Below are 13,655 nucleotides of genomic sequence, written 5' to 3' on the forward strand. Positions count from 1 at the left end.
TCTGTTTCTACCTGGCAGCTTACAGCATTAGGCTGAATGTTACGATGAACAACAATGGGGATGAAATGCTGAGTAGTTGTATGATGGATTTTTATTAGAAAAAGTAAACTCTTCAGAGCTTCTTTTTGATACTTTTCCATAAGGATTGTAAGCCAACATATTTGTCAGTATATAATTAAAGTAATATACTCTTTAAATGTTTAAGTTGTTCTTCCAGAATTGGGGATGGACTTGACTAACCAACTGATGATTCTCCTCTGGAGCTAGGATTGTAGATATTTTGTACAGGGAAATCTATTTTACACATGTGTTACTAACTATTCTTACAAATATATGTATACATGGTTGTTAGAATTGCTGGGGGCAGCCCAGGTGGCTCAGCAGTTTAGTGCCACCTTTGGCCCAGGACATGATCCTGGAGACCCGGGATCGAGTCCCATGTCAGGCTCCCTGCTTGGAGCCTGCTTCTCTCTCTCTCTCTCTCTCTCTCTCTCTCTCTCTCTCTCTGTGTGTGTGTGTGTGTGTGTCTCTTTCTCTCTCTCTCTCTCTCTCTCTGTCTCTCATGAATAAATAAATAAAACCTTTAAAATAAATTAATTAATTAAATAAAATAAAAGAATTGAGAATTGCTGGGATCATATCCTCAGCATTTACTTATTATTTGACTAAATTTCATATTTTTCAGTTTAGCCTAGAGAAGGAGATTTAATAGGGTGTTTTCTTATTCTGCTATTACTGTACTTGGGCTTTTGGTTGAGTGGTCATGAAATATTCCCAAGAATATGTTCACTTAAAATTCCCAAACCAAAATAATAAAATCACTTTTAAAAAGCCTTTTAATGCACAAAATTCAGATTCTGGGCTGACATACTTTGGCTGTGTGCTAGAAATTAAATGAACAAATACCAAACAAAGCAAAGTTGTTGCAAGGCTATGACTTATGAAGAATGTCAGTCAGCCAGTGGTATACACTCTAAATATTCATTTTCCTTCTCTTAGCCTGAAAATACTTCAGGACAGAAGCTATCATGCTTACCTTTTATTTAAAAATGTTTGGTTTTCATGTCTTTTCTCAGGTTGCAAACCTTTGGACCAGTTTTTGGCTATTAGATAAATAATACACTGTGTAATCCATACTGATTAATTAATCACTTGTAACTTTCCAGGTACTGTTTAGGATGAATGTGATTTGGAGAAATTCTGTTTCCTGTCTAAGGATAAGAAAGGTGCCACATAGATACCAAAGTGGTAATCACCCAGTGGTCCCTCTGGGGTCAAGGATTTTAACTGACCCAGCCAAAGTTTTTGAACACAACATGTGGTGAGTTATCTTTTGACATCTGATGTTATAAATGTATGACAAACATTAACAGTCGTATTATTTTCATTTTGTGCCAAGAAAGGACTTTTAAAGTTGATCAGTATTACTGAGATCCAAAAGGCAGGGCAACTGATCCTAGTATTGCTAATTCTGAATTTCTTTGCAAATAGAATTGGAAAAATGACATTTCCCAGGTGCTTTCCTCAGCTTTGGGGTTCTTGCAGACCATCCCTGCTCACCTCTGGTCCTGACTTGCCAGCATATTGTGGGAAGGGAGGCTCTTTTTAGGTAGATCCTTCCTCCTGCCCAGCAGACCCTTCCACTTTTTACAAGTACTTGTCCATCAGCAAATGTGTGTATTCAGTATCCACTGCTTACTAAGACCAAGAAAAACATACTCGTGTGACCCTAGTGTGTTCTTTCAGGAAATCCATCTCCTATTTGGAAAGATAGCTATTTACAGGAAAAAAATGATAATTAACAATACATGGCAGCAAGCTGTAAGGGCCCAATGTGTTCTTAAAAGGCATATATTCTATATATCTTGTAAGAGCAACTCAACAGTGCAAAACCACTTGTGTTTTGGCACTGGAAGGTTTTTTTTTTTCTTTTTTCAATTACAGCTTTATTGACATATAACTGATATATGAAGGAAAAATTCTTTAAATGGAGAAATTCTGTCTCCAGTACATGGTACAGTGCCTGACACACAAATATTTGGGAAGTAATGACTTGGAGAGTCAAAGTTGGAGTTAAGGGCATTCTTGGTGGGTAGAAAGTCATAAAACAGAAAGAAGTGTAAGGCGTATGCAAAAGGCTATGAACAGGATAGTTTACTTGAAATAAAGACTCTTTGAGGAGATTTGTAAATGATAAAGTTGGAATGCTATAGGCCAGTTGTGGGGGTGGGGGCAAGGTTGTGTGAATTCTTGAGTTCACAGCTGAAGTGGAAGGCATTACAGAGCCACTGAAGAGAAATAACATTATACATGGGCTATTAAGTGCTGTGCATGTATTTGGTTAACAGTATAACCAACTAGACAGATCAGCAGGTAGAACTAGAAGCAGGAAAGTGCTGAGAGAGAGATTTTGAAAGAAAAATAAATAGATCTTGATGCTTTTGTAGAATAAAGGAAAAGGAAGCATTTGGGTATGAAGTTTTGATCCTAAGTGACTAATGGAAACTGATTAATTCATTCCATATTATACAATATGTGGCCACTAGCCAGATGTGGTTATTGAGCACTTGAAACCTGATTATTCTGAATTGAAATGTGCTATAACATTTTGAAGACTTAGTACAGGCACTCTCAACCTTATCGCCACCTTCTTGGAAACCTCTGTACCATGAGAGCCAAGTAGAGGAAGAAGCAAACATGCAGGCTGAAATGTAAAAGAAGAAAGATAAGGCAAAGGTCCAAGTAAACCACTAGCTTGTGTACCCATGGGAGCCACAGGAGCAGAAATAAGGAAAGCCAGAAGCCAGGGATGCTGGTACAAATTGTTGGATTGCATACCTATGTTCTAGAAAATCCATCACCATCTGATCTCAGGGACCACCTTTGAGAGACCCACCTTGCTTTTACCAGAACAGTCCCTTTTGGTCTTTTGCCCTGGACCTGTGACTTTCAGGAATAAATCTGTTTTCATTTGTGGCTGAATATAACACATGTACGATAAATCATCTCTTCTGTCTTAGCTGAAGAAAAAAAAAGTACAAAAAAGGAAAGGTAACATATATTAGCAATTTTTATACTGAACTGCATGTTGATATTATTTTGGATATATTGAATTAAAATATATTATTAAAATTTAATTTAGCTTTTTTAAACATGGCTACTAGAAAATTTTAAATTACATCTATGGGTGACATTATACTTTCTCAGACTGTTGCTGATTTAGACCACTTTGCCTGCCATCATCAATATGGACAGTTAGGAGTAGGCTGTGAGATCATTGCCAGGCAATTAAACCTCCACAGGAACTTCTGGTCCTAGGCAAGCTCTTCATTTACCATTTTTAAATTCTTCATTAGAGTCTAGTGAGTTAGCCGTCTGTTCTTTTTCTGGCTGCTACCACCAGCTCTTTTGTTCAAGGTTCCTGCCTACCCATTTACTTTCTATTTTGTCTAGACTCTCAGGAAAGCAAGGGTCCTCTGGGTCAATGCCCCGAAGGCACTGTGGGCTCACTTTGGGCTCCTGCAGAAGAATCCCTTGGGGAGTTATTATTTCACTAGGTCTAGAGGTATGGCCCAGGAATTTGTAATTTGAAAAAGCTCTTTTAGTAATTCTGTTGAGCAGCCAGGTTTAGGAATCTTTGATCTAGTTCAGTGGTTTTCAAACTTCTTCTTTAGCAGCAGAATTTTTTTCCAAGTGAAGTCCTAACATGGAATCCCAATATTTAAAAGGTAAAATGGTCTTAATGAAGTAGGTATAGAGGCCTGGGGGCATCAACAGCTCCACCTCCCATCCCCCCCACCCCCAACCCATCCCCCTCACTGTAGCAGCCTCATGGATATTTAGGGTTCTTTTGATCAAAGTTTGAAAATATCAAAGTTTGAAAAACTTTGATCTAGTCTCTATCGCTGTCCTCCTCCACAGCCTTACCTATTCCTCTTAAAGGTTATACAGCCTGTGCCAGGATACTTATAGTGAACTCTCTCCAAAAGCAGATTCATAATAATAAAAATCATTTTCTCCAAATGAAGAGTGAAGTATTTGTTTCCTATCATCTCCTCATGCACCTGTTGTTTTGTTGCTTTGTTGTTGTTTTTTTTTTGGGGGGGGGGTTGTTTTTTCTTAAAGAGAAGATTTGTAAATTAAACTGAAAACCAGAAGACTGGGTGACTTTCCCCTGCCTTCAAGTCCAAAGTTCTGTTCAAAAGTTCTGACTTCCTTATTTTCCCCTTTGTATTTAAGAATAGTGTTTCTTCTCTTGCTGAATTTTGACTTTTAAAAGGTGTTTCTAGGGGCAGCCCGGGTGGCTCAGCGGTTTAGCGCCTGCCTTCAGCCCAGGGCCTGATCCTGGAGACCCGGGATCGAGTTCCGGGTCGGGCTCCCTGCATGGAGCCTGCTTCTCCCTCTGCCTGTGTCTCTGCCTCTCTCTGTGTGTGTGTGTGTCTCTCATGAATAAATAAAAAAATACTTAAAAAATAAATTTAAATAAATAAATTAATTAATTTTAAAAAAAAGGTGTTTCTAGGGGCTCCCTGGTGGCTCAGCTGTTTAGCACCTACCTGCCTTTGGTCCAGGGTGTGATCGTGGAGACCTGGGATCAAGTCCCACATCAGGCTCCCTGCATGGAGCCTGCTTCTCCCTCTGCCCATGTCTCTGCCTCTCTCTCTCTCTCTCTCTCTCTCTCTCTCTGTCTCTTATGAATAAATAAATAAAATCTTTAATAAATCAATAAATAAATAAATTTAAAAAAGGTGTTTCTAGAAAACTATTATACCTGTCAATTTTCTCTCAGAGATGTAGAATTGTCTACAATTTATTTTTCCATTTAGCTTCTAGTGTAGTTAGTACTATTTATATATGACCCTCTTTTTAAAATATTTTTTTGAGGAAAAAAGGTACCCGTTTTTATTCAGTTTCTAATATCCTGAGAAAGAATTATCCTCCAGATTCTGTATATTTGTGTGAGTGGTATTTACATCGCCCTAGTCTTTTTTAAAAATAATTTAGTTGGGCAGCCCAGGTGGCTCAGCGGTTTAGTGCCACCTTCAGCCCAGGGTGTGATCCTGGAGACCCGGGGTTGAGTCCCATGTTGGGCTTCCTGCATGGAGCCTGTTTCTCCTTCTGCCTGTGTCTCTGCTTCTCTCTCTCTCTCTCTCTCTCTCTCTCTCTCTGTCTCTCATGAATAAGTAAAGTCTTTTAAAAAAATAAAAATTAAAATAATTTAGTGAATTTCTCATAACATAAAAGTAACTATTTTAAAGTGAACATTTCAGTGGCATTAGTTGCATTCATGATTTTGTGCAACTAGTACCTCTATCTCATTCCAAAATCTTTCCATCAATCCCCAAGTAAAGTCCCCTACGCATTAAGCAGTTTATCTTCATGCTACAGTTCCCCAGCCCCTGGCAATCACTAGTCAGTGTTCTAGCTCCATGGATTCACCTCTTCTGGATATTTGATATAAAAGGGATCATATAATATGTGACCTTTTGTGTCTGGCTATTTCACTTAGCTTAATGTCTTAGAGGTTCATCCATATTGTAGCATGTGTCAGTACTTCATTTCTATTTATGACTGAATAATATCCCATCATATGTATATACCAGTTATGGTATATATGTATATATGTATATACCATAACTGGTTTATCCATTCATCCACTGCCAGACATTTGGGCTGTATCCACCTTTTGGCTCTTGTAAGTAGAGCTGCTGTGAACATGCATGTACATGTACTTTTTTAAGTCCTTGTTTTCAGTTCATTCCTTGGAATGGAATTTCAGGATCATATGATAATACTGTGTTAACCTTCTGAAGGACTGCTAAGCTGTTTTCCACAGTGACGGAAACATTTTACATTCTGCTTAAAGTCTTTTAACTATATTTAGCACAATTTTTCATTTGGGGGGACACTGACATGAAACTATGTTCACAGTGCTTTTGAGACATGGCCTAGAGATCTGTCTATATTGAGCAAATTACAGTTACTTGGAAAAATCGTTCCTTATTTCTTTTTTTTTTTCTTTTTAAGATTTTATTTATCTATTCACAAGAGACACAGAGAGAGGGAGGCAGAGGGAGAAACAGGCTCCATGCAGGGAACCCGACGCAGGACTCGACCCTGGGTCTCCAGGATCACCCTGGGGCAAAGGCAGGTGTTAAACCACTGAGCCACCAGGGCTGCCCTTGTTCCTTATTTCATACCATTCCTGGTTTAAGTGTGTAGGAATTTTTCAGGGGATCCCTGAAATTTATAAGGAAGCAATAAGCACATATATATATCTGTATGACTAAATCACCTAGGCCAGTGGTTTTCAAGCTTTTTAGTATGATCCACAGTAAGAAGTACAATTTATGTTATGGACCAGTACCTGTACATATATGCATATATATATGAAACAGGAACAAAAGTTTCTTGTGTGGTTTTACCATGTGAGAAATTCATTAGTAGTTTCCATTTGTTCTATCCTACTCCATTTGTTTCTTTCTCATTTTAAGTGTTGGTTAGATTAATGAAGTTGATTTCATGACTCTCTAAAAGGATCATGACCTTTAGTTTAAAAATACTGAGCTAAACCATTCTCTGTAGATCCAAGATAGGACCTATATGCTACAACATGACTTCCTATTATATAACCCATTTTTTTTTAAAGATTTTATTTATTTATTTATTCATGAGAGAGGCAGAGACACAGGCAGAGGGAGAAGCAGGCTCCATGCAGGGAGCCTGACGCGGGACTCGATCCCAGATCTCCAGGATCACACCCTGGGCTGAAGGCGGCGCTAAACCGCTGAGCAACCTGAGCTGCCCTATATAACCCATTTAAATACTAGACTATTTACAGAATTCTAACAGAGTTTAGTTATCAAGATATCTTTCTTATTATATGGTCTGAATTTTCCTTATATATGTATTATTTGATTCCTCTTACTCTGTTTCATATAGTTCTTTAATACAGTTGGTAAGTATTTTCTTTGTCTCCATTATAACATTTGTCATGAGAGGTCATCTAGATATTGAGAGCACAGACTGACTAGTGGTCTAAACTTGGAAAGTTACTCTGTGCCTTGGTTTCTACATTTTTAAAATGGAATAATAATAGTACTATCTACCTCAAAAGGCTATTGTAAGGATTAAATTAATATATACAATGTAAAATGTGTGCACATAGTAAATAACACAGAAGAATTAGCTGTCATTATCATTTTCTAACATGTACTTAAATTACTTATGTATCTGTTTTATTGTCATTATTAGATTGTGTGATGCATTAGTCTTCTTAGTTTATATCTGTTTTATAGCTATATTCCCTATATAAACACACCCAATACGTGTGTTTGTATAAGTGAATCAATATAAGATCCAATTCATATCCATTAGAAGTTTACTATTAGACTGAGAGTTAATATAATGGGTAAATATAGGCATCAGAATCCAAATAATCTGAATATAAATCCTGATTCTACCTCTTTCCAGCTATGTGAACTTGAGCAAGTTCCTTCATGTGTATTGTGAGTAGTAAAGGCAATAAATGTTTAGAACTCTTAGTAAGTGTTCACTGAAGTAAGTGTTCTTGTTATTATTATTTGGAGAATTGAGATATATCAATGAATGATATGTCAATGACTAAATAAGTAATATAGAGTATGTGAGGTCATACAGTGAAGAAGTGAGGACCACAGGAATGAGCTTCAGAATAGGAAGGATTCCTAAGATGAAGATGTAAGAAAAGTTAGTAAAATTTCATGGAGTAGGTAGGATTTAAGGTGGATGCTCCATTCATCACTCCAGGCTCTGCCAGTACCTGCTGAGCACAGGCACTCCTGGTACCAGCTCCCATGCTGTTCCCTCCTTACTTGGTGGCCTTATCCTCCATAATGGCCTTTCTCCCAAAGAGTGGACCCTTAAGCTCCATTCTGATTAGGAAGCTGTCCAAAGCTTATTTCTCAAACTGTCTCATCTCTCCCACCCCCCCCCCAAAAAAAGGATGAAGGATGAGGAAGATTTGAATAGTGAAGACTATTTGTTCTAGACAAGAGGTAGCATGAGCATTTGAGAATACATGAAATGTATTCCAAAGTAAGCAAATGGACCAGCCCAATTGAAAAGGGAAGTTTCACATTTTGAATGCAGGTGAGGGGATCCATGGGTGGCTCAGTGGTTTGGTGCCTGCGTTTGGCCCAGGGCATGATCCTGGGGATCCGGGATTGAGTCCCACATCAGGCTTCCTGCATGGAGCCTGCTTCTCCTCTGTCTGTGTCTCTGCCTCTCTCTATATATCTGTGTCTCTCATGAATAAATAAATAAAATCTTAAAAAAAAAAAAAGAAAGAAAGAAAGTGAATGGTGTGACAAGAGAAGTATTTTAGGAACGCTAATCAGGCTCTGTTGTTCAGAATACTTAGAGTTGACCATTATAGAACATGAAGTGATATCTTTTATCTCCAGCCCTTTTTTGTATATTGACATGTACCCATCACTAGGTTAAGTTCTGTGGAAGACTTAAGAGAGGAAATGATTACTGCTCTAAAGGAACTCCAGCCCATTTCACTAAGAAGCCTGAATTCTCCAGATAAAGAAGATGGTATGAATCTGAAAAAAAGTGTTCCTCCTCCAACAAAATGAATAAGAAGTAGTAAAAGCTAGCAAGAACTATACCAATAGCAACCACAAAACATGGAGAATTAGTGGTTAAGGAAAGAAACTATAGATTCATGTGGCTCAGAGTGGCTCCTAACCTCACCTTCATCTCTCAGAAGCAGTACCAGAAAAAGAAGGTCAGCAGACAGATCATTACTCATACTCATTAGTAGCCCTGGCAAAGGTTGAGAAAGAACCCTTGAAAATAAATGGCTTTGCCTATGGTCACAGAATTTAAGGTCTCAGCAGAGCAAGAGAAATCCTGAGGTTCACTATTTTCCAGGGTTCCATACTGAATTGAGAGCACTATCCCAAGCCCAAGAGAAACCTCCTTAGGAATAGGACACATCTTAATTAGATAAGTGAATTAGATTAATATAGGACTTAATGAATCTCAGAGAAAGGGAGGGAAGGAGGAAGGAAAGAAAAGAGAAAGCAGATTCACACCTTCATAAAGGCTGTCCACTACCCAGTAGAGTCTCCCCTTTCTTTCCCACTTCTGTTACCCTCAGAATATGGGAAAGTGGAAGAGTGCCTGTGTGGCTCAGTCGGTTAAGCATCTGACTTCAGCTCAGGTCATGATCTCAGGGTCCTGGGATAGGCCTGCATAGGGCACCCACCCAGTGGGGAGTCTGCTTGTCCCTCTGCCTTTCCCTCCACTCATGCTTTCTCTGTCGAGCACATGCTCTCTCGCAAATAAATAAAATCTTTCAAAAAAATATAGGAAAGTGGAGAAAATATATAATACTAAGACTTCAAACTGGAGTTTACAGAGAAAGATAAATGGATCTCTAAGTGAGGTTGGATGTCAAGGAAATTTATCTGTAGAAAAATAGAAATGGAAAGAAGGAAGGAAGGATAAAGAATATCGCATGCATTATAGATTAGTTGCATTTTCTAATATTTTGTGTAAAGAAAGGGAATCACAATATGTATGCTCTTTTTTGTCAGGCCTCTTTCACTAAGATTATTTTAAGATTTATCTGTATTGTTGCATGTATCAATAATTTGCTCGTTTTTATTCTTAATATAAGACTTATGAGAATATATAAAAAGCTCACAAATTTAGTAAACAAGGATTCATAATGAAAATATATAAAAAGTTCTCAAAATTCAATAAACAAATAACCCAACAAAAATAGGCAAAATATTTGAACAGACACTTCTTCGCCAAAGAGGATACATGGTTAATAAGCACATGAAAAGATGATCAGCCATCATTAGTCATTAGGGAAGTGCAAATTAAAGTCACAATGAGGGATCACTGGGTGGCGCAGCGGTTTGGCGCCTGCCTTTGGCCCAGGGCGCAATCCTGGAGACCCGGGATCGAGTCCCACATCGGGCTTCCGGTGCATGGAGCCTGCTTCTCCCTCTGCCTGTGTCTCTGCCTCTCTCTTTCTCTCTCTCTCTCTCTATCATAAATAAATTAAAACAAAAAAATTCTTAAAAATAAAATAAAGTCACAATGAACTACTACTACAAACATCATAATAGCTAAAATTCAAAATACTGTACTGAGTGTTGGAGAGGATGTAGATGAACTGGAATTTTTGTACACTACTGGTGGGAATATAAAATGGTATAACCATTTTGGAAACAGCTTAGTAGTTTCTTAAAAAATTAAACATAGGGCAGCCCTGGTGGCTCAGCAGTGTAGTGCCGCCTTCAGCCCAGGGTGTGATCCTAGAGACCCAGGATCGAGTCCCACATCAGGCTCCCTGCATGGAGCCTGCTTCTCCCTCTGCCTGTGTCTCTGCCTCTCTCTCTCTCTCTCTGTCTATCATAAATCAGTCAATCAATCAATCTTCAAAAAAAAAACCCCAATAATTATGCTGAGTAAAACTAAAAATAAAGAGTATATATTATGCTCTTAGTACTATAGTAGAAAATGTAAAAAAAAAAAGAAAATGTAAACTAATATATAGAAACAGAAAGCATGCTGACCAGTGGATGTCAGTGGAGTTGGAGAATGGTGATAAGAAAGGGGCAGCCTGGGTGGCTGGGTGGTTTAGCACCGCCTTCAGCCCAGGGCCTGATCCTGGAGACCTGGGATCGAGTCCCACATCAGGCTCCCTGCATGGAGCCTGTTCTCCCTCTGCCTGTCTCTGCGCCTCTCTCCCTCGCTATGTCTCTCGTTAATAAATACAATCTTAAAAAAAAGAAAAAAGAAAAGAAAAAAAGGAAGGAAAGGGAGAACCAGAAATGCCTGGGTGGCTCAGTTGGTTAAGTGTCTGCCTTTGGTTCAGGTCATGATCCTAGGGGCCTGGAATCAAGCCCCATGTTGTGTCAGGCTCTCTGCTCATTGGGAAGCCTGCTTCTCCCTCTCCCTCTTCCTACTGCTCCCCCTGCTTGTGCACATGCATGCTTTCTCTTTCTTTGTGAAGTAAATAAGTAAAATCTTTTTTAAAAAAAGAAAGAAAGGAAAGCCTGGAAAGGAGAAATTATAAAGCCACACATGGAAACTTTTGAGTATGATGGGATATATTCATTATCTTGATTGTAGTGATCGTTTCATGAGTGTTTCCATATGTCAGAACTTACCAGATTGTGCACTTTAAATATGTGCAGTTTACTGTGTGTCATTTATACCTCAATAAAATAATGAAAAATATGGTTATATCCATACATTGGAAAATAATGTACCAGTTAATAAAAATAAGAGAGATCCATGTATATTGATATCAAGAGATGGCTAGGATATGTCATTAAACAAAAGGAGCAAGTTGCAGAAAAATAGTATGTCTCATTTTTATTAAGGAACTCTTGTATATGTGCTACATGTGTATACAAATCTTTGTTTTTATATGCATATAGAGAAAAGCCTGGAAATGTTTACATCATGCTGATAAGTATTTATCTCAGAAATGGGCATGAGAATGAGAGACTAAAGATTAAACTTTATATTTTATATGCATTAGTATTGTTTGAATTTTTAAAAGAATGCCTTCTATGTACCCATTCCCATCTTGCTATGTACCTGATAAATTCTTTATTCTTTAATAACTGATTACGACTCCTCTTCTCATTAACAATTTTGAGTTTTGCCAAAATCTCTTCATCTTTATGTCTCCAGTTCACAGCTCAGTGCCTGAAAGATATAGGTTCTCAATAAATGTTTAATGAGGGAAGTGGGTATCGGTTTCTTCCAGCAGCTGTGATCTCTATTCCAATGTATGCAGAAGTGAGAAGGCATTGTTTCTTTTTGTGTATCTTTTATAAGTCATTCCTAAGTAAGAAACTGATACACTAATGAAAATAGTCTATGGAAATGTTTATGAGAGCTGAAAAGAAAAGTAGGCAGCCAGGAGTCATAAGTATAAGTGAATGTCAATAGTAGAAAAGATTTAATCGAAATTAGTTAAATTATTAGCTGATATACCTATAACAACTGTGTTTCATTCATCTGAGGCTCACATTTGTTTCACTGATTAGCATGTCTGAAATCATGATACATCTTATCATGTATCTAATTGGAGTGTTTTTTCCTTCTTAATGGTACAGAAAATAATGGTATTTTAGGTTTGAAGAAAGAGGATAATTATAATTTCAAAGTACTTAATTATATACCATTTTGAGAATTATAACTCTTATTTTACTAATACGAAAACTGAGAGACACAAAAGTTAAATGATTTTTCACTACCATATATCAAAGTTAACATATAGAATATTTGTTATTAGAAAAACATTAAAACCTTTTGCTATATGGATAAATGGACAGTAGACATGGAAAGTTGATCTAGGAAGAAGTACACTGAACATTTGGGGAAATAGACAACTGTAAAAGAGGTACAAATTAAACAGTAACATGCCTTTTTATATCTATTAAAATAATATCAAAAAAGAAAAAGAGGGGCAGCCCCGGTGGCTCAGCAGTTTAGCGCTGCCTAGAGCCTAGGGCGTGATCCTGGAGACCCAGGATGGAGTCCCACGTCGGGCTCCCTGCATGGAGCCTGCTTCTCCCTCTGCCTGTGTCTCTTCCTCTCTCTCTGTGTGTGTCTCTCATGAATAAATAAATAAAATCTTAAAAAAAAAAAAAAAAAAAGAGAAGAAGGGCCTAGGTAGCTCAGCCAGTTAAGTATCTGACTCTTGATTTCAGCTCAGGTCATGATGTCAGGGTCATGAGATTGAGCCCTATGTGGGGCTCTGTGCTGGACATGGCAGCCTGCTTACAAGTCTCTCTCCTCCCCTCCTTCTGTCCCTCCCTTGCTCTCTTTAAAAAAGAAAAGAAAAAGGAAAAAGAGAAATTTGAGATAACACTCAATCCTCATAAGTGTTGTAAATTAATATAATCAAGTTATCTTTCAATTTTTTTTGTCTCATTTGTTCTTTTATTTTCTCTACTACGTTTTTAACTATGCATCTTTACATCATTTTTACATATTATCCTAGAAAAATAGTTCCAAATTTTGGTCTTAGAACCCCTTTTCATTCAAATTTTTGAGAACCCTGAAAGTACTTTTATTCATCTGATTTAATATCTATTGATCTTTTCCATATTAGAAATTAAAACAGAGACATTAAAAATATTTAGTTCATTGTAAAATAAGAATAATCAGTCACATAAAGTACATATTTTAACAAAAATATCTATTTGTTCCCCCCCAAAAAGTGGCATTATTTTAAATGTTTGCAAGTCTTTTTAATGTCTTACTTAGTGGAAAAAGCTGGATTCTCATATCTGGTTCTTCATTCCATCTGTTGTGATATGTTGTTTAGGTTGAATTATATGAAGAAAATTTGGCCACATACAGATATATGCTAGGAAAGGAGAAGAATTTTTTAGTAGCATTTTAAGATAATTGTAGGTATTTTTCCTGATATTACACTAAATCTCAGCAGTGATAGTTTCTTAGTTGCAACATACAAATACAAAACCATATCAAAAATAAATAAATAAATAAATAAATAAATAAATAAATAAATAAATAAATAAATAAAAGCACTAGTTGGGGAAAAAAAACCATATCAATTATAATTCATTGATATATCTTGTACTTTGGATATTTTACCTCTGCAT

The 13,655-nt window shown here is 37.2% G+C and overlaps 1 protein-coding gene across 9 annotated transcripts in view; it reads left to right on the forward strand.

Annotated features, from left to right (window-relative positions):
• The window catches only part of METTL8 (methyltransferase 8, methylcytidine), an 87,935-nt gene that overhangs the window by 35,823 nt on the left and 38,457 nt on the right, over positions 1–13,655 (forward strand). For 7 of the 9 annotated variants that reach the window (XR_008662135.1, XR_008662136.1, XM_055307906.1 and 4 more), the window contains one exon: positions 1,167–1,321. The exons of the other annotated variants lie outside the window; for them this stretch is intronic. Coding sequence is in view for 5 of the 7 variants with exons in the window: in XM_055307906.1 (XP_055163881.1) it covers positions 1,167–1,321 (155 nt within the window). In the remaining 2 variants the exon portion in view is untranslated. The remainder of the gene's footprint in view (positions 1–1,166; positions 1,322–13,655) is intronic. 9 annotated transcript variants of the gene reach the window in all.

Source organism: Nyctereutes procyonoides, unplaced genomic scaffold (assembly GCF_905146905.1).
Source record: "Nyctereutes procyonoides isolate TBG_1078 unplaced genomic scaffold, NYPRO_anot_genome, whole genome shotgun sequence".
Classification (NCBI taxonomy): Eukaryota; Metazoa; Chordata; class Mammalia; order Carnivora; family Canidae; genus Nyctereutes; species Nyctereutes procyonoides.